Source organism: Silurus aristotelis, assembly GCF_946808225.1.
Source record: "Silurus aristotelis genome assembly, chromosome: 26".
Taxonomy (NCBI): Eukaryota; Metazoa; Chordata; class Actinopteri; order Siluriformes; family Siluridae; genus Silurus; species Silurus aristotelis.
Genome location: NC_139599.1, coordinates 11519205 through 11545999, shown reverse-complemented (window position 1 = coordinate 11545999; position 26795 = coordinate 11519205). Strand labels below are relative to the sequence as shown.

Genomic DNA, 26795 nt, shown 5'->3' with positions numbered 1-26795 from the left:
ATTTAAAGTACCAACCCGAACCTCTACTCTCCTACACTGCTCCTTTTCCTGCCGTCTCTGTAGACGCCTTCCTCCTCTCCTTCTCCTCCTTCGGCCAACAGTAGCCCAATTTCCACCGGTACCCTGTCGGCTAACGATACCTGTGGCGGTCGTTGTTAACCCGGGCCTCGACCGATCCGGTATGAAATTTTCATTTGTGATCCGCATATTTGATTTGGCACATGTTTTACGCTGGATGCCCTTCCTAACGCAACCCTCCCTATTTACCCGGGCTTGGGACCGGCACTAAGAGTACACTGGCTTGTGCTCCCCTAATGGCTGGGTTTATTTACTAATATTAATAATCATGGTTTTAAAAAAAATACCAGTATCGTTATTGCTATCGGTATCGGCGCAAAAAAGAAAAAAACCCGGTATCGCCCACCCCTACTGGCACCAAGCGATTTTTGTTTTGTAACCGGTAGATGGCGATATGCACAACCATTATACAAAACTCCCAAGGAAGAAGATAACGGCATGAAATAAGGAAGAAGGGATCAAGAAGAAGAAGACGTAGCGGATTTAGCAGTGCAAACCGAACTGTTCGAAACGGATTGTTGACCTTAACTGGGTAAGATGATGATGTTATCAGTTAGTTAATCAGCCGCTGCATTATCTAAAGCTCATGTGTTCTCAAGCGCTTCTCTCCGCTTAGGCCTCAAACTCAGCCGAAGCTCTCGAGCAGCTCCAGCTGCTGTACCCTGGACACAAGAGAGGCATCTTAGAGGAGACACAGGCGCATGTTCCCGAGAGTAACAGTAGATAATTCCGAGGGCAGTTAGGCATAAATAAGCACATAACAATAGTTTTGAAAGATCTGTGCACTTGTGACTGTAATGATCATTTATTAGTCAACCATAAAGCCAAAATACACATACAGCAAGTCAATTACTCTCAATCAGTATGTGCTCACATCTTCTTGGAGAAATGTGAAGGTTCAGCATCACTCTGGTCTCCTGTAAAACCTTCCAGCAAACTGGTTAAAACAATATTTACGACATATAGACTCAAATAAAAACTCATCCTATTGTTAAAAGCCAATTGAACTAGAAATAAAATAGGTTGATTACATTTCATAATAGTTTTTTTTTCTTGCAGATCTTTTATTAAACCGTAACCCGACATCGCCTTCAGGAGATTAGTGGTGTTTTGCTTACCAGCTACCCTTCAGAAATCCTAAGGCACTTAAGAGATGCTGAACATTTAAATCTCTGTGTAAGACTTTGTCTATACGTGTCTACATGTGAGTTAAAATCGAGTCTGGATGAATTTCCGCTCTGTTGCAGACCCTCATCGCTTCACATTGCATAGTTTGTGGACTTTAGTTGAAGACAAGTGTCCCTGTTGTAGTTTCAGCATTTTTCTTTCGTTGGATATGAAAGAAAAATTGTGTATTGATTATTATGTGATCTATGTAAAATCTACATTCACGTTGCCATAGAGTTCTCTAAGAAAAATGCTGACTCGATTTCAACTCGCATGTAGACACGTATAGACATAGTGGCATCGTAACCGTTTAATACTTTCTTGTTTCCTCAATAAATTCAGGATTTTTTTCTTTTGAAAACAGTCCTAATAAGTTTATCCCTAATGAGTGAGCTGGTGGTGACGGTGGCAAGAAAAAAGTGCCTGAGATGGTATCAACCTTGAGAGGAACCAGAATCAAATCTGGGTTATACAGAATGTTGATTCATTATAGTTTTAACATTGAACAGTTTATCAACTGTTCACTGATGGAGACTTGAGTGTAAAACTGCACACGTTGATTCTAGTCATTCTAGAAGATTGTTTCTATTACTGACAGCCCAAATCCATCCTCATGGATCTTGAGTTTAACTCTCCACTTAGATCTTTAGACTGTGTTTTGGAACCATCCTCAGGTGCAGCGAGTGGTCTCGCTCCATTCGGCAGGTCTGGAAAGAGGAAAAGGACATGATCACTCGATAGAGAGAGATAGAATAAAGGGTGTGAGAGGGAAAGAGAGAAACATGTTTTATTAGGAATCATTAGTGTATAATAATCGTTAAGGGCAATGTGCAGTATGATTAGAGTGCAGGTAGGGACTTTGGCATGACTTTGGCGGCATAACTAATAGTGCAAGTCAAAAGGTAACACAGACATCACAGATTAGACTCTGAATGACTCATGAGACAATGCAGCGACTACAGAACGCCAAAAAGGGTCACACATTTTAATTGCGAATTTGATTTTGATTGTACATTTTTACATACTTGATGAATTTGATTTAAAAATATTCATTACTTGTCTTTAGTGCATTTTCTTGTTTTCATTTACTAAATATTATATTACATTAATATGAATACAGGCTCTCAAAGTAACAACAGGTTCTGATTGTGTCTGGGTTGGAAATGTTTTTTGACACATTGAGTATTATAATAGAAATCAGTTATTGATATTCGGGTGTGTCGAATTATAAATGACATCATAAATGCAATCAACCTAATACATTAGTCATCATAACACTAGTACAGCTAACAGGGGAAGTAAGTAGCATCGATAAACCTGCTATAAAAAGCTTAATAGTAGGGTTGGGTAATATATTGGATATTAGCAATGTTATTACAGTAATGTTTTTGCAGATGTAAAATTGGAGAATATTAAATAATGATATTGTGATTTGTGGTGAGAGTAGTGAGCAGGTTGAGAAGAGCCTGGAAAGGTGGAGATATGCGCTGGAGAGAAGGGGAATTAAAGTCAGTAGGAGTAAGACAGAGTACATGTGTGTGAATGAGAGGGAGGGCAGTGGAGTGATGCGGTTGCAGGGAGAAGAGGTGGAGAAGGTGGAGGAGTTCAGGTACCTGGGGTCAACAGTGCAAAGTAATGGAGTGTGTGTTAGAGAAGTGAAGAAAAGAGTGCAGGCAGGGTGGAGTGGGTGAAGAAGAGTGACAGGAGTGATTTGTGATAGAAGAATATCTGCAAGAATGAAAGGGAAAGTTTATAGGACTGTGGTGAGACCTGAGATGTTGTATGGATTAGAGACAGTGGCATTGAGTAAAAGACAGGAGGTGGAGCTGGAGGTAGCAGAGCTGAAGATGTTGAGGTTTTCGTTGGGAGTGATGAGGATGAACAGGATTAGAAATGAGTTTATTAGAGGGACAGCGCATGTAGGACGTTACGGAGACAAGGTGAGTGAGGAGAGATTGAAATGGTTTGGACATGTGCAGAGGAGGGACATGGGGTATTTCGGTAGGAGAATGCTGAGGATGGAGCCACCAGGAAGGAGGAAATGAGGAAGACCAAGGAGGAGGTTTATGGATGTGTGAGGGAAGACATTCAGGTAGTTGGGTTGAAAGATGCAGATGTAGAGGACAGGGGGTTTGGAGACGGATGATCCGCTGTGGCGTCAACTAATGGGAGAAGCCCAAAGAAGAAGAAGAAGATGATTAAATCTTTATCTATACTACATAATTTGTCAAAATAATTTTTACCATAAACGCTACAGATCCTGTCAAAAGTTTGGAAACACTTTTATTGTTTTTAAGAGACACATCTGCATTTTCATTATGTTTATATGCAATAAACTTGGTAATTTACCAGTATGACGATTTACTTTGAGCAAACAAATAGATAAATGTACAGATGTTAAACTTTATTTTTATAGAAAAATTCTTAGCATGTATAATAGCTAAACACACTCATGGTGTCCAGACAGTTCTTGTAAAACTTGCCAAAGGTGTTCGTTTCTATTTGGATATTTTTTTCTGACCTTGCGATCCAGTTCACTCAAAGCAGTTCAGTGCGGTGACTGGGCAGGCCATTCCTTGATTGATAACACCCCAGCTGACAGTTTGCTCTCTAAATCAAGCTTAAACAGAGTTTGGACAAATGCTTCAGGTCATTGTCTTGTATGGTGAAGTTGCTTTCGATTGGTGTTGAAGTGTGGAATGGTAGCCATGTTGGTTCAGTTTTCCTTTCACTGAAAATAAGTCTCCAATCTTCCCTCTTCCAAGACCCTCTATGTTTGACTGTGAATCTGAGATTATCAGATAACATCATCTCTCCTGTTCTTTGTGTTACATCAGTTATTCTTTTAGAGCCAAAAATTTTACATCTGGATTTATCTGGCCACAGATCAATTTTCCAGTCATTTACTGTTCAATTCTTCTGTGCTTTTCGCTTATAAACTAACTTGTTCCATATAAACACAAAGAAAAATTTAAGGTGCCTGGCAAAGTGCAAGGCAAGAAATATAAACGATCGGGTGTTTCCCAACTTTTGTAAACAAGGGTTTTTCTAAAGGCACTGAATATCCTACAGCAGCTGCATTACACCGAAACCTGTACTTTTATTAATAAATAACACCCCTACGCCGGGGGTCTGGCAAGACAGCAGTTAAATTCTCTAGCTTCTTTCTAATGCATAAAAAATAACAGCTACAGATATACACGTATCAACTTTCACGCTTGATAAATTCCAAAATGGAATTGAAAGTAAAAATGATGGACATGCGGTCATTACCGGTGTCAGTTATTAATGAGCATATACCGTCATTTCCTGCCTATAAAGTGAACCCATGTATAAGCCCACTGAATTTTACAAATATTAAAATTTTTAACATAAATAAGCCGCACCTGTCTACACTAATGAACTTTACACAGGCTTTAACGAAAGACACGTTACACACGGTGTAACGGGTGAAATATGTTGTGCTTCCTTTAGGAGCAGAGTGGTATTTTGGGAATAGCATGCCACTGCATTTGCTGGTATTACTGCGTGTGTATAAGACTGAAGATTTCTGATGCTGATTTGTAAGTTTCTTTGACTAAACCGTAACGCTGTTGCAAAAAAAAATAAAAAAGCACCAGTTTTGGAAACCTGTCTGTGCTTATATGATTTCTGTTGCAACTGGAGTTAGCGAGCTCTCCCTTCACCCAGACTCAACGCGTTACAACGGCTTGTATCTAAACAGTAGCCTACCAAGAAAGTCATCGTTCACTGTCTTCCTCCTTCCTTTTACAACTATTTCTCTCGGGAGTTTATCTTTTGGCATCGTCGTGCGTTTAAAAATCACCCGATGGAAGTTTTTTCTCCCGATGCCGTGCAGCTCAGAACACAGGTGAAGTGCGTTTTTTTCGTTTCCGTTCGGAAATTTCATTGGTTTAATGTTATGGGGTTCAGTTTTTTGGCTTGAAGTTTGTGAAACCGGGAAAAACTCTGCTTCGTTGTTTAAGCCGTGGGGTTCAAAACGTGGGGAAAAAAGTAGCGGCTTATAGTCCGGAAAATACGGTATCTAAAAAGATCAATGGAGATAATATTAGGTCTTCTGTACATTGTATGTTGGATTGACTTTAATTTCCTATCACGAGTTTTACAGTGTTGATGTACAGAATCAGAAAAGTTAACACTGAATGCTTGTAGGAAAATGACCAGGAGAAACTTGTATGTGAAAGTTTTACACAGTATGCATTAGTGTTGTCATGATGCCGTGAATATATTTACGATACTACAGCAACTGCAGCAAAGTTCACGGTCCCATGAAATATTGTGTTCATTCCTCATTCAAATCTACAAATGAATCAAATGTAATCAAATATCCATGTGTATAAATAAAATCTGACAATTTTTATCTTTAAATGAGAATGAATAACAGGCTTTTGGAAAAACAGTTCAGTTACAAGCAAGAAACATTTTTGTTTAATATTCAACAGCAATGAAATGTTTTTACTACTATAAAGGTTATTATTTTGCCTATTCAGCAGAACTGATTATAAAATAATTTCATAATTAGCATTTACTATAAAACAGTATTGACTGGTCTTTTAGTAGTGTTTCATTACTAAATGTGACCTTGCACCTCGCAGGTACACTGGAGAAAGGTTTGGGTATTAAACCATATCATCTGATTTACAATCGTATGTTAAATCTTATCATTTTAACCTTAAAATCCTGTTTCATAAGTTTGCTGGTGTTGGTGTAAGAGTGAGATTAGTGTTCTGCTACTGAAGTCATGAATAGGGTCAGGAGAGGTTTGTAAGTAAATAAAAAATAGAAGTATTATACATACAGAAATGTAAAGCAGCCTGTTCTGTGCATGCACTCTTACTCTTATTTGTCTCTTTCAGAACATGGCATACAGCACACACGCCCCATGCATTGACTTGTAAAAACATGCAATAGTGTTTCAGCAAGAGTGCATGACTGAAACTATCAGCTCTTGATGTCTCTTTTTTCACAACTTGTACTGATTAGAATATGTCTAAATAGTTGCCTCAAAACCTTTTGTGACCTCTGTTCTGAATAAGTTTGGGGTCCGAATGGGTTTCATGTGATGTTACACCTGTTATTTACCCAGGAAAGTTTCATAACTGGTAATTGCATGTTTTTATTCTTTTGCCCTTGTGTGCTGAGGTGGCCGCTGTGCTTTGATCAAACTGTGCTTGTTTACTGAATATTGCATGTAAATCCCACGCAGACCTCTACTTGAAATCTCTGTAGGCATTCACGCCAGATGGGTTTTCCACCACCGATAGGCTTCCCGGTGTCTTCAGACAAAACCACAAAAGCTTTTCACACTCATATTTATATTTAAATTGTATGGAAAGGTCTCTTCAATGGAAGAGACCTTTGCAAAAGGAACGTGTTTAAATAAGTGGTTTAGCAAAATCAATGTTAACTTCCTCACATTCAACATTCATGGTATTTTTTGCAGTTTATAGTATCTTATCAGATATTAGTATCGTGTAATATATATATATATATATATATATACACACACACAGATACACGCAGTGGTGCGAAAAACTTTCCTTCCTGATTTCTTTTTTATTTTTTTCCCCCATTTTTTTCACACAAATGTGCTATCACAATGTTTTAGATCAAAAACTCATTTAAATATTAGTAAAAGATAACACGAGTGAACACAACAGGCAGTTTTTAAATTAAGGTTTTTATTATTGAGGGAAAACTAAATCCAAAACTACATGACCCTGTGTGAAAAGGTGTTTGCCCCCCTGTTATAACTGTGGTGTATCACACCTGAGTTCAATTTCTTTAGCCACACCCAGGCCTAATTACTGCTACACCTGTTTGCAATCAAGAAATCTCTTAAATAGGACCTGCCTGACAAAGTGAAGTAGACCAAAAGATCCTTTAAAAGCTAGACATTATGCTGAGATCCTAAGAAATTAAGAAACAAATGAGAAAGAAAGTAATTGAGATCCATCAGTCTGGAAAAGGTTATTAAGCCATTTCTAAAGCTTTGGGACTCCAGCAAACCACAGTGAGAGCCGAACATAAAGGCTCGTCTCAGTTTTGGCAAAAAAACATCTTGATGATCCCCAAGACTTTTCCCCAAGGAAAATACTCTGTGGACTGATGAGACAAAAGTTAAATTTTTTGGAAGGTGTGTCCCATTATGTCTGGTGTGAAAGTAACACCGCATTTCAGAAAAAGAACATCATACCAACAGTAAAACATGGTGGTGGTAGTGTGATGGTTTGGGGCTGTTTTGCTGCTTCAGGACCGTGAAGACCTGCTGTGACAAATGGAACCATGAATTCTGCTGTTTACCAAAAAATCCTGAAGGAGAATGTCTGGCCATCTGTTTGTGACCTCAAGCTGAAGCGAACTTGGGTTCTGCAGCAGGACAATGATCCAAAACACACCAGCAAGTCAAACCAGTTATTAGGTTTAGAGGCAAACACTTTTTTTACACAGGGCTATTTTCCATCAATAATAAAAACCTTAATTTAAAAACTGCATGTTGTGTTTACTTGCGTTATCTTTTATTAATATTTTATTTAGTTTAATGATCTGAAACTTTAAAGTGTGGCAAACATGCAAAAAAATAAAAAATCAGGACACTTTTTTGTGTGACATTTAGATTATTATTAATAGAAATAGCTGCGACTTCGCCTCCTCTGACATTTAGACGGGGCTGGTGTATGTAAGTCTACCCAGGAGGACTCGCTTTATTTAATGCCAGATATTTGTTTGGTTTTTATTCCACGTTTCGGTCAAACACATTACATTAAACTCCTGGTTGGTAATAATTTTGTTTATAGTCAGCGCTTTTGACGTGAGAGATTTAATATTCCACAATCCTATCTATAGATCAGAGGTGCTGGCTGTGCATTCAGTCTTTTTTATTTAATGTTAATCAACTTACTTAAACAGACTTTCTGAAAATTTCTACATTTTGGTTTCTCTCAGGAGACAGACACAGTCTCAAATCGGTGGACCCTGATTGATGACTCAGTGCAGCTAGCAGACGGTCGGATTAGCCTGTTTGTTCTCTGGCCTTGGCCCTGGATAGTCACTGGTTAACTAGTGCTGTTCTGAGATTTTGACCTATACTACAAGAAATTAGAGCATATTACATTATCGGGCATTGCCTTCGCTAATTTACACACCTCTATATTGTTACTGTTACATTTTCATATACATTTGCAGCATTGGCAGACGCCCTTTTCCACAGCGACTTAGAACTGAGCAGGGGAGGGTTTTAGGGCTTTGCTCTAGGGCCCAGCGATGGCAGCTTGGTGGTGGTGGGATTTGAACCTGTGACCTTCCGGTCCAAAGTCCAATGCCTTAACCACTAAACTCCCACCGTCTTCCTGTCAGTAACCTCTGACTATCAAAGGTGCATATCATTATTCGTATGAAATTGTTCCAGTAACTAACATATAAAATGATTCAGTTGTTGGCATTGAGCCAAACAGGGTATTGGTCAAATCATGGTTAAATGTATTAAATAGTTTTTTATTAAGTTTTCTTCCCTTTTTAGTTTAGGCAAACAAGAATAAGAAACAGAATTGTTTTGTAGCGAAGTCATACCTGTGTCAAAGCTGTTTGCATCAAATTCTATTTACAGAAAAGTGTATGTATGTATGCATAATAAAACTGGAAACAGGTACTCTCAGGGTACAAGATAGTTCTCTATGTGGATTAGAATCAATACCATGCTATTGCACTGTTCATTGGAAACAAGCTGTAGAGTATTTTGCATGGATCAAGGCGAAACTAATTCAAGTACAGTGGACAAATAAAATCTATTTTTTTATCTGTTTTAGACTTAAATAACTTAAGATTTTTTCTAGACTTTAGAACATTCAGGATGTTCTAGGATTTTATCTGCACTTTGTATGAGTCTCTGAAATGCCAACTGTAATATAACTACAATTAAAAAAGAAACCTCTGATAATTTATAAACACATTTTAAGTGTGAGATCATGTATTGAATGCTTTTTCTTAATCTCTGTGTGCTTAGAACCTACTGATGCCTGAGGTACGGGATTTGTCAGATGCCCTACCTGAGATGCTTATGGACCCCATCACTGGTGTAGGTGTTGTTGCCTCGAAAAACAGAGCACCCACTGGCTATGATGTGGTAAGTGTTTAAGCATAAAATATTTTCCATGCTATTCATCATTTGATGTTTGGTGTTCCACAAGAAAACCTTAGAAGAAAAACTGATAACAGTCAGTCAAATAAAATCTGATCCAGAGCTATTGCTATGATCTCACTTACTGTTTTTGGTAGATCGCCAGATTTGCAAATGTCAAAGCTTTTTTTTTTTATATATAGTCCCCTCCAAAAGTATTAAAAGATCAAGGTCAAATCTTTTGTTTTTGTTATAAACTCAAGATTATTTGATTGTGTGATGATGGATGAGACTTTCAGATTTAATTTCCTAATATTTACATCTAGGGTTAGACCTTTAAATATTTGCTGACATATCCCTTGCTTGCAGTAACTTTATGCTGGCAAATCACTGGCATCATCAAACTTGCCTTCTTTTCTTTCCAGGCTCGTACCAAAGCATCTGTCAGCTATCATTTGTTTTTGTTGTTTCATTTTTGTGTCATTTGTTCAGTCTCCTCTTTCAGAGGTAAAATATATGCTAGAGTCTGGTGAATGACTAAAAATCAGTCAAAGTACATCTGACCCCAGATTCTATTGTAAATATGATGATCTGTAGTATCAAAAGCCTGGCTCATATCATTGTTCCCGTTCTGAATCACGGGCATGCATAGCCTCTGTAATGAAACTGTTGTTGGAGCTTTGTACAAACCATGACACAAATCTACAACTGCTTTAACCAGACAAAGCAAGACTGCAGTAACACAAAGCAGTAGCTTTTATAACAACAATCACCCTGTAGTCATTCAGCAGGGCTTCTTATTTTTTTTTGTGTTTTTTTTTTTCTTTTCAGTGTGTACCTTCTACTTAAATAAACACAAACAACCTAATCTCTAATCTGCTAATGGCTTGCTATTGTTCAAGTTTAAATTCAAGTCTAAGGCAATGACAAACAAAGCACACAATCATGGCATACATGCTGTTTCAGCTCGTGTCCCCTACCTGCAGCTTGAACCTGATGCTCTCCCAAAGGCAAAGACCAACAAAACAAAGCACATATTTCAACATTGTAACTTTGCACTTGAACATATGCTGGATTTAAAACCTAAACATTTGAAATTGTTAGCTCAGGCTGCTTTACATAAGTCAAGACTAGTATATTCTTTGGCACACACTCTGATATTTCTCCTAACTATCTGATCTATTTTTTTTTACTAGACATCAGGTTCAAGACTCTGACAGCATCTGGAAAGACAACCCCACCATTTTTATCACTTTTTTAACAAAGGAAAACATGAAACTGCACTGATTAGATTGCATCTGCAAGTTTACATTTCTAAATTCACATGACAGTAGTGTGATTTGAGTGAGATCAGATTTGGTCAACAAGTAACATCTTGCTTTTCTGTTCCTCTGTAACATGACTAGCATGAAAGAAAAGAGGCAGGTGAGAGAAGAAAACTATAAAACTAAAAAGAGATGCTGAACTGTATGGAATGACCGGAATAAATGATTGATTTTGTGAATATTTTATTCAGATTTAAACACCGACCTACAGAACAGAGAATCAAACAAATTAATATGCACACAATGACATTAGATACAATAAAAAAACATTCACTTGAGGTGAATCTCTGCTTTGAGATTTTAAATCCAACATTTGCACTAAAGTCTTCACTACTTCACAATTAATTTTTTTATGTTTATATGACGGTGAAGTGTCACAACAGCAGTGTCAAATACACAATTACACTTTTAATTCTATTTCAAATAATTTATTTCAATATTACTGGCTGGGGTGTAGCACTGCTGTGTATTGCTCAGGAACCCATTTATCAGTCTGCAGGTATGAAACAATATTAATTGATTTATATCAATTACAGTATTATCGCTGAGAGTTATATTGGTTTTGTGCAAAAACAGTACTTAGCAAGTCTTAGAAACATATAAAAAATTCTGAAATTATAAATTATATTAAGTGATAAACCCATGGACATTTCTAGGTATAAAAAATAGGAGCACTAGAATGCCCTGTAAGAAGGCAGATGTGTATTTTTTTTTATGTTGGCAGCCTGGCAGTGGATTTCTATGACATGATTGTTCATTCACTTTGCTTCCCATGTATCATAAAGCCAGTTAGATTTGGATGTTATTTGCCTAATTTCTCTCTCTCTCTCTCTCTCTCTATCTCTCTCTCTCTCTCTCTCTCTCTCTCGCTCATTCTCTCTGTAAAACAGACAAACTTGTGAAGAAATAAAAACTAAGTGAGAAGTGTTAGTAATCTGCATTATCAAAAGCAATTCTGGGTACCCAGCTCTACATACTGTATATAATAAATGTACTTGGTGGTTAAGATGTTGGACTTCTGCTTGTAAGGTTCTCACCACCACTAAGATGCCAGTGCAAATTAGATAGTTCTCGCTTGGTATAATGGTGTCTGCCGAAAAACCTTAAATGTAAACAGTCAGTCTCTCATTCATTCTCTTTTCTTTTTCTTTCACAAAGGTTGCATATACCACAGATGGAATGGATGCTGACTTATGGAAAGATGGGCTGTTCAAATCCAAAGTGACACGCTACCTTTGCTTCACTAGGGTCTTCTCCAAGGAAAATGTAAGTCATGCACATTTTCTCCTGATTTTAGTTTATACATATACAGAATTTCGAGGGTTCCACACAAGCCTTTGACATGATGGTTCACATTGTACATAGTTTGTGTCTTTAATTTTATTCAAATGCTAATTAGAAAAAAATGGCAATACAAATGTGTACCATCTGTGTCGCTTCGGTAGTGTGTGATAGAAAGATGAAAAATTAATTGGCAAAAAAACTGACAGATTGCAATTGCCATTTGTTGATTTTGAACCATATTTAGAATAAAAAATAAATAAAACATGAGGCAAAATATCAGTTGCGTTTTGATTTTATCACCTATTATACATTGTTAATAAAAAATCCAATTGGAAATATGTTCGTTTTTCAATTCAATTTGTATGTTAAAGATACGTTTAAAATGTTGCAGTAAACAGTAATAAATGGGACCAAATACCACCCATAATGATGGACAAAGACCAGAAACCACTGGGACATTCTGTTCTTGCTCTAACGGCAGTGTGCTATATTTTTGAAGGCAAAATGTGCTGTTACCTTACTTCCTGTTTTTGGTAGCTTGCCAAAGTTGCAAATTATATGCCAAAACCCAATTCTTATGTTTCTTTTTATATACTCAAGAAATTGTGCTTGTAAGATGATAGAGGTTTGAAGATTATATTTCCTAATATTTACATCTAGGGTTAGGACAACTTAGACCATAGCAATTCGCTGGAAGACCACACAGTGTTTAGGTGAGCAAAACTGTTGGATAGCTATAGTGTATTTAATATTTGGTTACATATCCCTTGCTTGCATTAACTGCATTATACTGGCAACTCACTGGCATCATCAAACTGTTGCAATCTTTTTTTTTCCAGGCTTGTAGCAATGCATCTGTCAGTTATCATTTGTTATCTTATTTCTCCCTACTGTATCCTCTTACAGAAGTAAAATATATACCGTATTTTTCGGAAGACAGTGAACAATGACTTTAATGGTCGGCTACTGTTTAGATACAAGTCGTTGTAAGCCTTCAGGGTCATGCGATAGCTCGCTAACTCCAGTTGCAACAGAAATCATATAAGCACAGACAGGTTTCCAAAACTCATGCTTTTTTATTTTTCTTGGCAACAGCGTTAAGGGTTAGTCAAAGAAACTTAGAAATCAGCATCAAATAATAAGGACATAATCCTCGGTCTCCACACATGCAGTAATAGCGGAAAAATGCAGCCACATTCTATTCCCAAAATACCGCTATGCTCCTAAAAGAAGCGCAACTTATTTCACCCGTTACACCGTGTGTACGTGTCTTTCGTTAAAGCCTGTATAAAGTACATTAGTGTAGACACCTTTTACAAAATACAAATATTTGTAAAATTCAGTGGGTGCGGCTTATATATGGGTGCGCTTTATAGTCCAGAAAATACGGTACTCAGCTGGGTTTAGCCTTTCAAAACATTCCACTACATGTCATGCTCTGTATAAATGTCCAGAGAATCTTGTTTCACAGTCTTAAGGGCTTTCAAGTGGGCTTCCATCAGGTTCTTGGTCACCTCTCTTACTAAGGCCCTTCTCCCCCTGGCTCAGTGACCAGCTTTTGGTTGAGTACAGTTTGTGCCACATCTCTTCAGTTTGAGAATTATGGAGGCCGCTGTGCTCTTGGGGAATTTTCAGTTCAGCAGCCTTCCCCAGATCTGTGCTTAGCAAAAATCCTCTCTGAGCACTGTAACGCTGTTTCTTTAACCTCATGACTTATTCTTTGCTTTGATATGCATTGACAGCTTTACAGCCCTCTATAGAGAGGTGTGTGCCTTTTCAAATCATTTCCAATCAATAAACTTTTCCAAAGGTAGATTTCTGTCAAGGTGTAGAAACATCTCAGCAATGATAGAGAAAAACTACTAAGGTTATTTAATTTAATTCAGTTTGTTTGTTCAGTTTAATAGAGGCTGTGTTTATTTATCATGATCACAAGCTTTATCAGGCCTTGCTGCCTGAATTAAAATAAATAAATAAATAAATAAATAAAAGGATTAATTGACTGCTGACTGCACACACATTGTCAAATTCTTATTACTACAATAGAAAAAAAGGTTTTGTAATGATGGTGAAAAGGTAAAAGTACCTCTGTACTATTGTGTGCATGTTAAAACATGTTGGTTTGTGTTTTTCCAATGATATGCAATTTACACTTTCTTCAACCTTAAATAGCATTTCCTGCTTATGGTTGAATTGTACATACACACCACTAATTTGATAATTGTGATATATGTTGTCAGCTATTAAAGTTTCATTAACCGGCCCGGGAAACACTACAGTAACCTACAGTATCGTTTGTGACATTTGGATTTGAATATTGTCAGCAGATCTCTGCCCAAGATTTACAGGACATCAGGCAGATACTAAAACTGTGACTAATCATCTTAGTTCCTACTTTAGTTGCCAGTGGCTGACTGCATGGTTTGACTATTGGAAGTCCTGGTGCACCAACGTTATGAATTGAGTGTGAAATTAATTTAAAGGAAAATCAGAATTAATTAGCATTGATAATATTTTTATCTGGAGCTGTCCCAGTGAATTTGAGAACCTGTTGCTACCTGAATTTTCAGCTTGGCCTCATCCAAATTCTTCTTGCCAGCAGTTCCTCTTCCAGACTTTAGTCCATGTTGAGAGAACTGAAATGCCTGAAACTGAAACTGTGCCAGATCTTATGTAGCATATGTAGTGTGGTTCATCAGTATTATTTATTAGTGGTTCATCAGTCTTTTATCAGCCGGTGCAAGTTTTTGTCCAAACCTTGTGTTGTTTCTCGTCATCATTGACCAAACCAGTTTTATTTTTACTAACAGTCTCAGCAACTCACTCAGTGAATTCCTCTACTGTTTCGCTGTTTCTTTGTCTCTGGAAAACTGGAAAATACCATTTTCATTTAATTATTGAAGTTTGTTGGAAAATTATTCAGGTTCCTGTTGTCCCACAAATGTTGAGGATCTCTTCTAATTAGCTCTTATTTGAGACTGAAGATCCTTGTCAGTGACTTTAGTCTATTACTGGTTAGTCAGTTTGAGCATTTTATATTTATTCCAGTTCCTTAAGGTGGTAGAATCAGAATTACATGAGAGGTCTACAGAATAATTCTTGCTGCCAGTTTACAGACGCATTGAATTTAATTCAATTATGCATCATTTGATGATAATATAACAAATAACTTTGTTTGAAGAAGTGGTAGGTTTTAGATCAGCAGACCCTAACCAGATTAAGCATTCTGCTAAATAGGAGACTAAAGAGATAAACCTGAAACAGAAAGAGGCTTCATTAGAAGCCTGGAAAAGAACCACAAAAAAGAATTCAACCTATCAGTGATATCATTGGGTTGCCAGCTTAATGCAGGCATTTGAAGCAAATGAAATGCAACCAAATATTAACAAAAATGAATTTGAAGGAAATAAAATCTGACATTTTGGTTCAATCATCTCAAATACATCTATTGATGTGGTTCAGTGTATAGCAAAAAAAAAAAAAAAAGCCCTTTCTTTGAGTCAAGACAAGTTTATTTCTATATCTCTTTTCACAACGGACATTGTCTGAAAGCAGCTTTACAGAAATCAACAGTTAAGGTGAATGGTGTGTATTTATCCCTGATGAGCAGCCATGGTGACTGTGGCAAGAAAAAACTCCCTTAGATGTTATGAGGAAGAAACCTTGAGAGGAACCAGACTCAAAAGGGAAACCCATCCTCATTTGGGTGACATCAAGAGTGTGATCATAAATCTTTCAACAATAGAGAACACTGGAGAGTGAGAACTAACATGAGCACTGGAGTATAAGATTATAAGTAATGTTCTTTCTACAGTCTTATACAGTCTTTATGGTTATAAAACCAGTCTGTGAGGACTGTGTTCAATGTTTAATCTAACAAACATTCCAATAATAAATCCCTGTTATAGTGGCCTCCCTCAGCAACAGGAACTCAGGCTTATCAAATGCTTTTTTAAGATTCACTTTAAAAATCGATAATCAAATTTATACAAACAAATTGGTCCACACAAAGTGAATATTCTATATTTTTAAAGGAATTCTGGTAACTTGAATTGTGTTGCTGTGGCAATCAATGTGACAAAGTGTGAAAAATGTCCACTGTATAGCATGTGATGTTTAAAAGTTCATATATTTCAAGAAACACAGTGGCATTGTATTGTAAATATGAATATTAGATGCTAACTGCATTTCATTGGCTCTGTACATGTACCTTTCACCATGACAATACAATCATATTTCATTTAATCTAAATATAGCAGAGATTCGATCTATTTTAAAACAATGGATTATTTTTTTTTCTTATATGAAAAGGAACGTGTCAACAGAAATCTAATATTTTAACCACTGTAACTACAGTATGCATTGTGTGCATCTTTCCACAGAGTCATTTAGGAAATGTGCTGGTGGATATGAAGCTGATTGACATTAAAGACACGCTGCCTGTCGGCTTTATCCCAATTCAGGAGACAGTGGACACACGTATGCATCTCTCTTTTTTGTGCTTGTATTCTTTTAGGCAATATAATGTTTTTTTCACAAGGCTTTATTTTTTTTTTCCATACTGTAATGTCTTTTAGCATTCCTTTAGCAGTTTTATTGTCTATATGCAGTTATTTCTTTGTGTTTATACTTTGACAAAGTAATTGTTCCTCTGTCTACCACATAATATTGGATTTGAATTTAAATTAATAAATATAAACTTAATTTCAGACTTCCAGCTTAAAATGTATTGATAAGTGTGGGGAAATGAAATGGTAGGAGTGAGAGAATGTGTAAGAAAAGTTGATTAACTAAGAGGCCATGTGTGTGAAAAGAGGTGGTTTTGCACAAGAGGAACCATCAAGTGATGAAATGTTTCCCTGTTCAAAATTGTATTAGGGCAATTTGTGATCAGTGTGAAATGTCCTCTATTGAGATAATAAACAAATCTGTTGCCTCTTTAATATCAATAGATTCCTGTTACACTGTGGTATATTCTCACACAGTGGAGGTCAGATTGGATGGTGTTGTACATTTCTTGCTCCACATGGCACCCAGGCCTGTTTCAGTGTCATTGATGTTAACATCGATAGGGAGTTGGGAATCCTTATCAGAGCTTATCAGAGTTTCCTTAAAAGCCTGAAACACCTGCTCAGCTTCACCTGTCCAGCATACTTAGTCAGTAAGGAAATGGGGCGTGTTTAAGTGCCAGAACGTAAATGGAGGGTTAGAGGTAAGGATGAGGCTGTTGTTGAATTTCTTGTTTTGTGTTTTAATAAGTGTTGGTGGGATTAAAAGGGGTCAAAAGAGCTACAGGAGAGAGGGAAGGAGAGAGTGAGAAGTGGAGAGAGAGAGGAGGGGGGATTTGTTTGGTCTTGTAGTTGGGTCTAATTGCTAGATCATGTATCCTCCTATTAATCATATCTTTTTTAGACAAAGGTATGCCACAGCAAATCAGTAGGGGGAAAAGCTAATGGAGAGAGAAGGCGAACAGATTTAGTCCAAAACTTCAGTAAACATATTTATTATACTTGTATGTCGTTTTCACTTAATAGCTGTTGCAGGTGATCATGTTTCTTTTTTTAAATGTACTTAAATGTGCAATATAATAAAGCCATAATGAATAATTGAATTAGTTATATAATTAGTGCCTTTAACCCTATTGCTACTTTTGTTCCATTATTCTTTCTACTTCAATCTTTGTTTCTTCAGAGGAGCCAGCATTCAGGAAACGGAGGCTGTGTATTAAGTTTATTCCAAGGGACTCCACGGAAGCAGCAATTTGCGACATCCGCATCCTGGGACGCTCTAAACAAGCCCCACCACAGTATACATTCATAGGGTCAGTTGGAATAAAGCGATATATATATATATATATATATATATATATATATATATATATATATATATATATATATATATATATATATATATATATATGAACTTACTATTTTTATGCATTTAAAGCATTCATTGGCCGATGCCAGCAGATTGTAAAAACTCAGTTGTTTATAATAAATAATATAAGAACAACACTTTTGTGATGAAGGAAAAAAATATATGACTTAAAAAAAAAAAAAAGCTTTAATAATATAATTAAAATACCTTAACTTTCTGGCAACTCACAAAGCACAGAAAACAAACAAAAAATAAATAAAAAAATAAACAGTTTTATTGTTTGATAAGATTAAAACGTATCAGGGAGGCTGCTATTAGACCTATAGTATGTTAAAGAAGCTACAGGGACATTTGTTTTCTAATTTTGCTGAAATGACATGACATTCTATGGATAAACGTATTGGAATAGCTGCCCATTATACCTATATAGATGATATTGAAATCGCATTCTGAATGCATATACATTCATATGGAGTCTGAATGGTGTTTGATGAGGGTCAGGGATCTGTGCAGGCTTGTCAAGTTCTTCCACATCAAACTCATTCCACCATGTCTTTATGGACCATGGTTCATGCACTATGGCACAGCCATGCTGGAATAGGAAAAGGCCTCTGTCCAAAATGTCTTGGTGTGCTGAAGCATTAAGATTTCCTTTCACTGGAAGGATCCCAACCTAGCTCCACACCATTATCCCTCCTCCACCAAATTTTACAGTTGGCAAAATGCTGTCAGTAATTAAATCCCATCAGACTGCCAAACAGAGAAGCTTGATTCGTCTCTCCAGAGTCCAGAGCTTTTCACCACTCTGTCCGATGCATCAGTCAGCCATGGATACCGATTTCATTAAGCTCCCGCTGCACAGGTTTTGTACCGATATTAACGCCAGTGGAAATTTGGCACTCTTGAGCTATGGATGAGCAGAGCATTGTGTGCTTCAGCACTCAGTGACCTCACTTTGTGACTGGTGGTTTGTTTTTAACTGAGTTGCTGCTGTTATTAAATGCTTTCATTTTCTGATAATACTACTTTCAATTAATGAGGAGCCTTACATTTTACCTGATAGTCCGCATTTGAGCTTATATTTATTATTTACTGAATATCTAACAGCAATGGAATTTACATAGTAGTAGTAAGTCACAAGCTAACTTATTGCACAGCTGCCAATAAAGAACCAAAGTAAAAGCATCCAACTTCTCTGTGTTCTTCCTTAATTGTCATTTAATTAAACAGTATTATATGCACAACAGGGGCTGAAGAGCATGGTTTACCAACGATAATTTCCCCACCAGGAGGTTCAATAATTAACCCCTGAAGTGCCCACAACCCCCCCCCCCCCCCCCCACCACACACACTTTTCCATTTATCAGTGAGTACTGTCACTTCCTTCAAATTTTCAGGAACTTTGATAGCAAAGAATAGCAAATGGGAGATGCATATATCAACCATCAGCAAGAAAGCTCAGCAAATCCAATCCACCCCAGGGTACAATTCTACACTGCTGCTACAGAGAGCATCATAACATCTTTATTCACTAACATATGCTATAACATATTGTCTGTTTTTAGGCTCTGTAAAACATTAAAACATTCAGATTAATTTTTTTAACTTTAAATGCCAGCAATGTAAAATGCTTCACTCATGTTTAACGCTATGTAAACATAACTATAGTCAGAGACACCACACACACACCACACACACACATCTGTTAAGTGATATTCATTACATATATCCTAGCTAGGAGAAGAGGGTTGGATGCATAACTGTTCAAATGGGAATGTAAAACATTGCTGTTCATTGTTGGCTGTTATTTTGAGTTCCTAAACTAAGTGAGCATTTCCCCACAGTGAGCTGAACAACATGGGCATCTGGTATCGAATGGGGAAGGTGCCTAGAACTCAAGACTGCTCCCCCATACAAAACAACGCTTCCGGCACTGCTACCACCACCAGTGTACAAACAGTCACCAACTCTACTTCAGTTCCTGTCCTGCCCAAGTATGTGTGCATGAGCAAATTTTGTTTAGAAATAGAAAAATAGAATAATTATGTTTCAAATCATTGTTTTTGGTGTGAGAATTCAAGTGCAAAATCATATGTTTTGGAGAAAATGGGAGGGAGAGGGAGGCTTGATTGAGATGGTTTGGACATGTGCAGAGGAGGGACATGGGGTATATTGGTAGGAGAATGCTGAGGATGGAGCATGCAAGACATGCAGGTGGTTGGGGTGAAAGAGGCAGATGTAGGGGACAGGGGGTTATTAAAAGGATGATCCATTGTAGCGATCCCTAATGGGAGAAGCCGAAATAAGAAAAGTGCAAAATCATGTTTGGATTTAGCATTGGGTACAGCAGATTCCTGGGTATTTTCTACAATTGATTTAAAAAGAAATAAAAAAAATGCAAACAGAGACCTCAGCAGTCCTATGTTGACCTAAGAGTCACTTAACCAGAATTTGATCAAACTTTTAGTGGAAAAGTAAAAAAAGAAAATAAAAAGCTTTAATAATATAATTAAAATACCTTAACTGTTTTGTTGCTTCAGTGTTAGTGATCTTATAATGAACTGTCCCATTGTAAAGCTTTTTATATTTCTTTAGGTAGGCCATGAAAGAATAGTATTTTAGACAGACACCTTTATGAATATTTGTGATATTGCTTTGTGCCCTTTTATAATGTGTATGATGTATTTGTACATATTTATATTTTATGTAATACTTTAACACTTGTTGCTTGAGTATTCCACACACACACAACACATACTCACACACTGCTAACAGCATGAAGTCACTGCAGGCTCAGCCAGCTGTGGATGATGGTCATGATTGACATATTTCTAAGCTTGCTTAAAGCTTTGCTGTAAATAAAGTATAAAGTCCGCTGAGGGAAATGTATCTGGATAATTCTCAAGAGCCAGAGAAAGAGGCAGCAGAAAACCTGTATCCCTTGGTGGCTGTGAAGAAAAGAAAAACTAAAGTGTGCCATGGTATACACAATGTCCAGGAGGATAGTTCAATGTCCAAGAAGAATTGGGGGACATGCATTAATGCCTTGACGTTGCATGTTAGTTTAATAAACTGAAGCAGGTTGTGGCATTCATCAAAATGCCCTTCATTGGAAAAAAAAAAAATTAAAGAGCAAATGTAATGTTTTTAAAACTTTGCCAGTTCTACTGGTGATTGCCATTGTAGTTTAAAGATCTGGAGCATGTACTAGACACTGGTTGCACAAAATAGATCTCCATGAAACATGACCAAAAATATTCCACCAAAACACAACTATCAAAACAATCATTTATTTGGAAGGTTTCTGCTGCTATTTCAATTACACAACACCCAGTATGCATCAATACCTACATTCATCTACAGTATCTACCATATAGCTTTTTATCATTAATAGCTTATTAGATTGGAAATTCTGTGGCAGCTAACTAATGTGCAACTCTTATTATGGCAAATACATAAGCTCATAAAGAAAACCTCAAAGGTTTAATCATTTTTCTTCACCATCCTTTGTTCTGACCAAAATTCATCACCCTGGTCTTCATTGCTTGTGCTGGTCCCTGAGACAGATGTCTGCTAAAGGTTCTGTGTAAATTACATGAACCAATAAAATCTAAAATAAATATAAATGTTTTTTAGTAGTAGTTTCATGTGGTTGTTAGGCTGTTGATAGAGTGTCCTGTGTCACTAAGCATTTTAATCATAGAGAGTTGCTCTGGAACCCAGTCATTAGGGTTGCACAAGCCAGTGCACTTTTAGTGCTAGTCACAGGCCCGGATAGATGGGGAGGGTTGCGTTACGACAAGGTGCCGAGAGAGGAGTTGTGGTATTGTATGAGGAGGTCAGGTGAGTCAGAGAAGTATGTGAGGGTGGTGCAGGACATGTATGAGGACAGTGTGACAGCAGTGAAGTGTGCAGTAGGAACGACAGACTGGTTCAAGGTGGAGGTTGGACTGCATCAAGGATCGGCTCTGAGCCCTTTTTCTGTTTGCAGTGGTGATGAACAGGTTGACGGACGAGGTCAGACAGGAGTCTCAATGGACTATGATGTTTTGCGTATGATATTGTTATTTGTGGTGAAAGTAGTGAGCAGGTTGAGAAGAGCCTGGAGAGGTGGAGGTACGCACTGGATAGAAGGGGAATGAAAGTCAGTATGAGTGTGTGAATGAGAGGGAGGGCAGTGAAGTGGTGCGGTTGCAGGGAAAAGAGAGAAGGAGAAGGTGGAGATTTATGGATGTGGTGAGGGAAGACATGCAGGTAGTTGGTTTGAAAGAGGCAGATGTAGAGGACAGGAGGGTATGGAGACGGATGATCCGCTGTGGCGACCCCTAATGGGAGAAGCCGAAAGAAGAAGAAGAGAGTTGCTATGGTGTGCGAGGAAAGAAAAGAAAGAAACAAAGAAAGAAAAACAGAAAATGAAAGAAAGGAAGAAATATGAAAGAAAGAAAGAAAGAAAGAAAGAAAGAAAGAAAGAAAGAAAGAAAGAAAGAAAGAAAGAAAGAAAGAAAGAAAGAAAGAAAGAAAGAAAGAAAGAAAACAGAAAATGAAAGAAAGAGAAAAACAGAAAATGAAAGAAAGAAAAACAGAAAATGAAAGAGAAGAAATTAATTGATAGGTTTAATTGGGGCAGTAGTGAGGAAAAATAAAGAATGAATAAAATGAATAAATTTGTAATAAATTGTGGGCTAGTATTTAATTATAAGGAAATGCATGTGTTATTTCAGACACATATCCATGACCCTACCTGCCAGTTTTAGGAGGAGTACCACTCGACCTGACTACGAACACCAAAGCTCCAACCTATATGCAATCTCGGGTAAAAACTTTCATCATTGTGTACAAATCACAGGATAGGTACCGATATGAATTAATTGCTTCCTTTAACAATACCTTTACATGTGTTACTAATATGATGCCGCTACTCGGTTGGCGATTAATCTTTTCCCTTTCGATTCTATTTCAAGGTTCTTATACGTTAATAATTTTACTCCAGGATTATATTCAGTTATTTCTTTCATAATTGGATTTGTTTTTTTTTTACTGTTTTAAATTTTAGCTATGGATGGAGTGCCCTTTGTGATCTCTGAGAAGTTTGCATGTGCATCCAGTGATGTAAGTCTGCCTTTTGTCATTATGATTTCTTTGTAATCCTGAAGTAATCTAAAATCTCTGACAATCTCATTTACAGCTTTTCGGTTTCGAGATTTAAAACAGTGTTTCCGGGTGCCTTCGATTAAATCTTGAAAAAATGATTGTGCAAGATGTCTCAGATCGCAATAGTAGATTGAACGAATAGAGGTCAAACTAGAGATATTTATTTCTATTTACCTAGACCTCTGAGACAGATAGGAATGTTTTGGCTCAGGAGTAGACCTAAATAAAAAAAAGCATCAAATAACTTGGCAAAACTAATACTCTGTTGGAATACCTTTCGGTTCGCTCATTCAAAAACATTGACCATCTTTTATTCAAACCATTCTTTGTTTTATTTGGGTGTATGCTTTTTCATGCTGAAAGGTAGTTATATTTCCTTTGAGCTTACCAGCAGGGACCTGAAGATTTTGCACTTAAATCAACAGGCATTTGTAGCTTTTTCATGATTATATCCATTTTTATAAAAGCCCAAGTTCTGGCTGAAGAAAAGCAGTCCTAAAGCCTCATGCTGCCCACTGGTGTTCTTCTCATGATGTGATTTTGTTTCTGCACCAGACCTTTTGCACTTGTTTTTCATATATTTCCTGGTGGTCTAGTGGCCGCAGCCTGTGTTTGATTCCCGGTCAGGGAAATTAAGTCCTGTTCAAAATTTCCCCACTGTGGGACAAATAAAGGTATATCTTATGTTTTATTATTTATTTATATTTGTAAAGCTGCTTTGGGACATTGTCCATTGCTAAAAGCACTCTACAAAAAGCTGAATTGAATAAAATAAAAGAATCCTATATTTTATATAATAATATCCTATATAGTCTATAATGCTCTACAGGCTTAATGCCACACTTCCTAGAATGTCTCATCCAAATACCAAACATAGTAAACATTAAACTAATAATATTAATATTACACCTCACCTAAAGAGCACCAGCTGTACATTTCTTCCCAGAATATAACTGAAATATTGAAGAACTTTACTCCAGGATACCCTTTTTAGGCACGTCAATGAGTTCAGCAGCTCTTTCCATCCAGCGATCCAAAAATTCAATTTATTTACCGCTGCTTCAAGCCTTAACCTTGACAGTATTTATGTTCATTGGTATCTGTTATATATTAGGAATATCTTTACCTAATTTCTTGCTTACTTTTATAGCTACAACAGGTAGACTTGATGGGCATAAGGATAAAATCCCTTGCAGAGATTGAAAAAGAGGTGAGTATTGTGGCATATCTATTCCTTTAGCATGACCTAATGATAGCATTGTGGGTGGAAAAAAAAAAAGGTTTCTAAGTTTCTTTTATTTTTTTATTAAATATTTAGGTAGTTTTGCAGTACAAAAAACATGATACAAGAGTTCTGCATTGAATCATATTTTTGTGACTGCGTGGGGTACAAGCTCGGCTGTTTTAGAGACACTCTGTCTCAGTCATTTAGTCATCTACTGTAGCACAAATAGGAAAATGTGCTATCAATGATAGGAAGGTGTCAGAATACACTGTGAATTAGAGGTTGAATGGATGGATCGTATAACCGATAACCAATTAAGTTTTTTAAATGAATATTGAATAACTCAATTATAACTCTTTATGTAATCTAGTACTGAACTTTATTAAAAAATAAAATATTTAAACACTACTGAATCATGGAAATGTGCTAAATGAAATAAAAATAAATATATATTATTTATTTTAATGAATATTGAGGAAAATAAGACATGCGTTCAAACTGAAACTCCAAATAAATAAAAAGTTAAATTCAAAGTGAATAAAAAAAAAAGGCACACCAACAAACATGTAGTGTCAGTGACTCACCTCTAGAGGCTGCTCTCGTACTATATAATGGCAGCAGACCTTCTCAGCTGCTCCAGCCACAGACAAAACCTGGAAAAACCATCAGTATGGATTTTTGCCGTTCCAGCAATCAACTGTCTTGCGCCGATTAATCGGCAAAACATGAATCTGTCGACCTTTACTGTGCATTGCATCTTGCTGGCACAGCCCAGTCAGGCACCCATGTTGTCCCTTGTGTTTATTTATTCAATGTGTATTGAAAAACCCTGCTATTTTGAAAATCAAACAGGTTTTGTATTTTGCTTGATAACTGATAACATGATTTGCTTGATAAGCAAGAGTTGTATGGCATGAATCCTACAATAAATGTAATTGCTGAGGGCAATTCAGTGTGTTACCTATTAACATAGTTATGTGGAGAATTTCATTCCCTCCTTCTTTGTGTGTATGTGTGTGTTTTTTCTTCTGTCCCAGTATGAGTATAGCTTTCGTACCGAGCACAGTGCAGCTGCCCGCCTGCCCCCCAGTCCTACCAGGACTTCACTAGGTTCTGAGGCTTAAACACATGGACAAAAGGAACGCCATGAGCTCAAAAGAGTGGCAGGCCCAGAGTGGAAATGAAGTGATGGATTTTGACCTCTTTTGACCTTGAGACTTCCTCAGCATTATCCCTACAGTATTTACTATAATTTCTTTGTTAGTGGAAATTGTGACTACATTTGTGCAGCATTTCTTGGTGACAGAGGAATAACAAGTGCATAATCTTTCAAATACCATCAACTAACCAAAACCACTACTGAAATACAAAAGGGATAACTAAAGAAGGAACTTTTCTGTACTAGCTACAAATCACTACTATACATAATGCATCGTTATCTGTACAGTTAAATGTCTTATTCTCATGCAGAGCTAACTTTTGTGTTAAAAGGTTTAGCATGGAAACTATCAAATAAGATCTTTTGAGTTAAGTTTCAAAAATGCTGAAAAATCGAACTAAATGAAATAGGAGGAGTTATTGTTTTTGTTTTTTTGTTATGTTTGTTTTTTGTTGTTGTGGTTGCGAGACCGACTGCCTGATTAGAACAGTTCATCTTTTCTCAGTTCATGTATAATCAGAGCTCTGTGTTTGCCATTGAAAACGTAGCCCAATATACTGTACAATAAATGCACTTCTGTGATGTTTGTCTCCGTGTGTGGTTTGGGGGATTGGGGCATGCCGCTCGTGTTTCTGTGCCTTGATTATGGCAGAGGGCAATAGCAAACCTTTTTTTTTTAATGTAGAAGCTTTGTTTTTTTTTTTAATGTTGAAGTACACATAATTACATGCATGAGCACTGGTCTACATGCTTCCATGTTTTTCTGCTTGCTTCCCCTGTCTCTCTCTGTCTCTCTCTGCAGCTCTCTACATAATTCATGGACCAGAAGTCAGTCTTCATTATTGCTAGATCAGGTGATCATGGAGATGCCTTCGGAATTCAACTTTAAATCGAGCATGGCAGAAAAGACTATCCAACCCGTCAGCCCACGTGTACACGAGCTTTTTTTTGGCCGTTATTGAATTACTTTCAGTTTTCTAGCAAAAAAATCTGTTTGTATTTGTCTGTTAGATGCTTTTCAATATTTGTTCGAATCTTGTTTTGTCAGTTATGTTTGTGCTTAATGTTGTATGCAAGCAAGATGCAGATTGAGCCAGGATTGACAGGTTAGCAAGTCCATGCACATATCCATCACATTGGAATCTCTATCTAAGAGTAGAGTAGATTGTGTTATTTCTTTTTGCGTTTTTCTTTAGTCGTATCACACATGAAAATACAGAACAGGATTTAGAAGCCTTTCTTCTGCTTTTTTTGCTTTTATTACCAACTAAATTCTCTCCAAATATGCTACATTAATATGTATTCAAGGTCAAATGTGTATTATACGTTGGTTAGGTTGGTTATGTTGGTTGGTTTCATGTGTGTTTTGTGAATAAAGTTTTTGTGTACTCA

At 36.9% G+C, this 26795-nt stretch overlaps 1 protein-coding gene across 1 annotated transcript; it reads left to right on the top strand.

Annotated features, from left to right (window-relative positions):
- Positions 1 to 486: 486 nt before the first annotated feature.
- On the top strand, positions 487 to 26795 carry mvb12ba (multivesicular body subunit 12Ba). Its single transcript, XM_083531982.1, has 10 exons — positions 487 to 610; positions 9269 to 9388; positions 11866 to 11973; positions 16374 to 16470; positions 17683 to 17812; positions 19713 to 19862; positions 22590 to 22681; positions 22922 to 22977; positions 24170 to 24229; positions 25282 to 26795. Exons 2-10 carry the CDS (start codon positions 9278 to 9280, stop codon positions 25366 to 25368), a joined length of 891 nt encoding a protein of 296 aa, XP_083388108.1. The 5' UTR covers positions 487 to 610; positions 9269 to 9277; the 3' UTR covers positions 25369 to 26795.

Bases quoted from the DNA above. Each gene is read 5' to 3' on its own strand.
- mvb12ba (XM_083531982.1), top strand. From the start codon at position 9,278: ATGCCTGAGGTACGGGATTTGTCAGATGCCCTACCTGAGATGCTTATG. The intron at 11,974-16,373 runs GTAAGTCATGCA...ATCTTTCCACAG, and splicing joins GGGTCTTCTCCAAGGAAAAT to AGTCATTTAGGAAATGTGCT. The intron at 19,863-22,589 runs GTATGTGTGCAT...GTGTTATTTCAG, and splicing joins TCAGTTCCTGTCCTGCCCAA to ACACATATCCATGACCCTAC.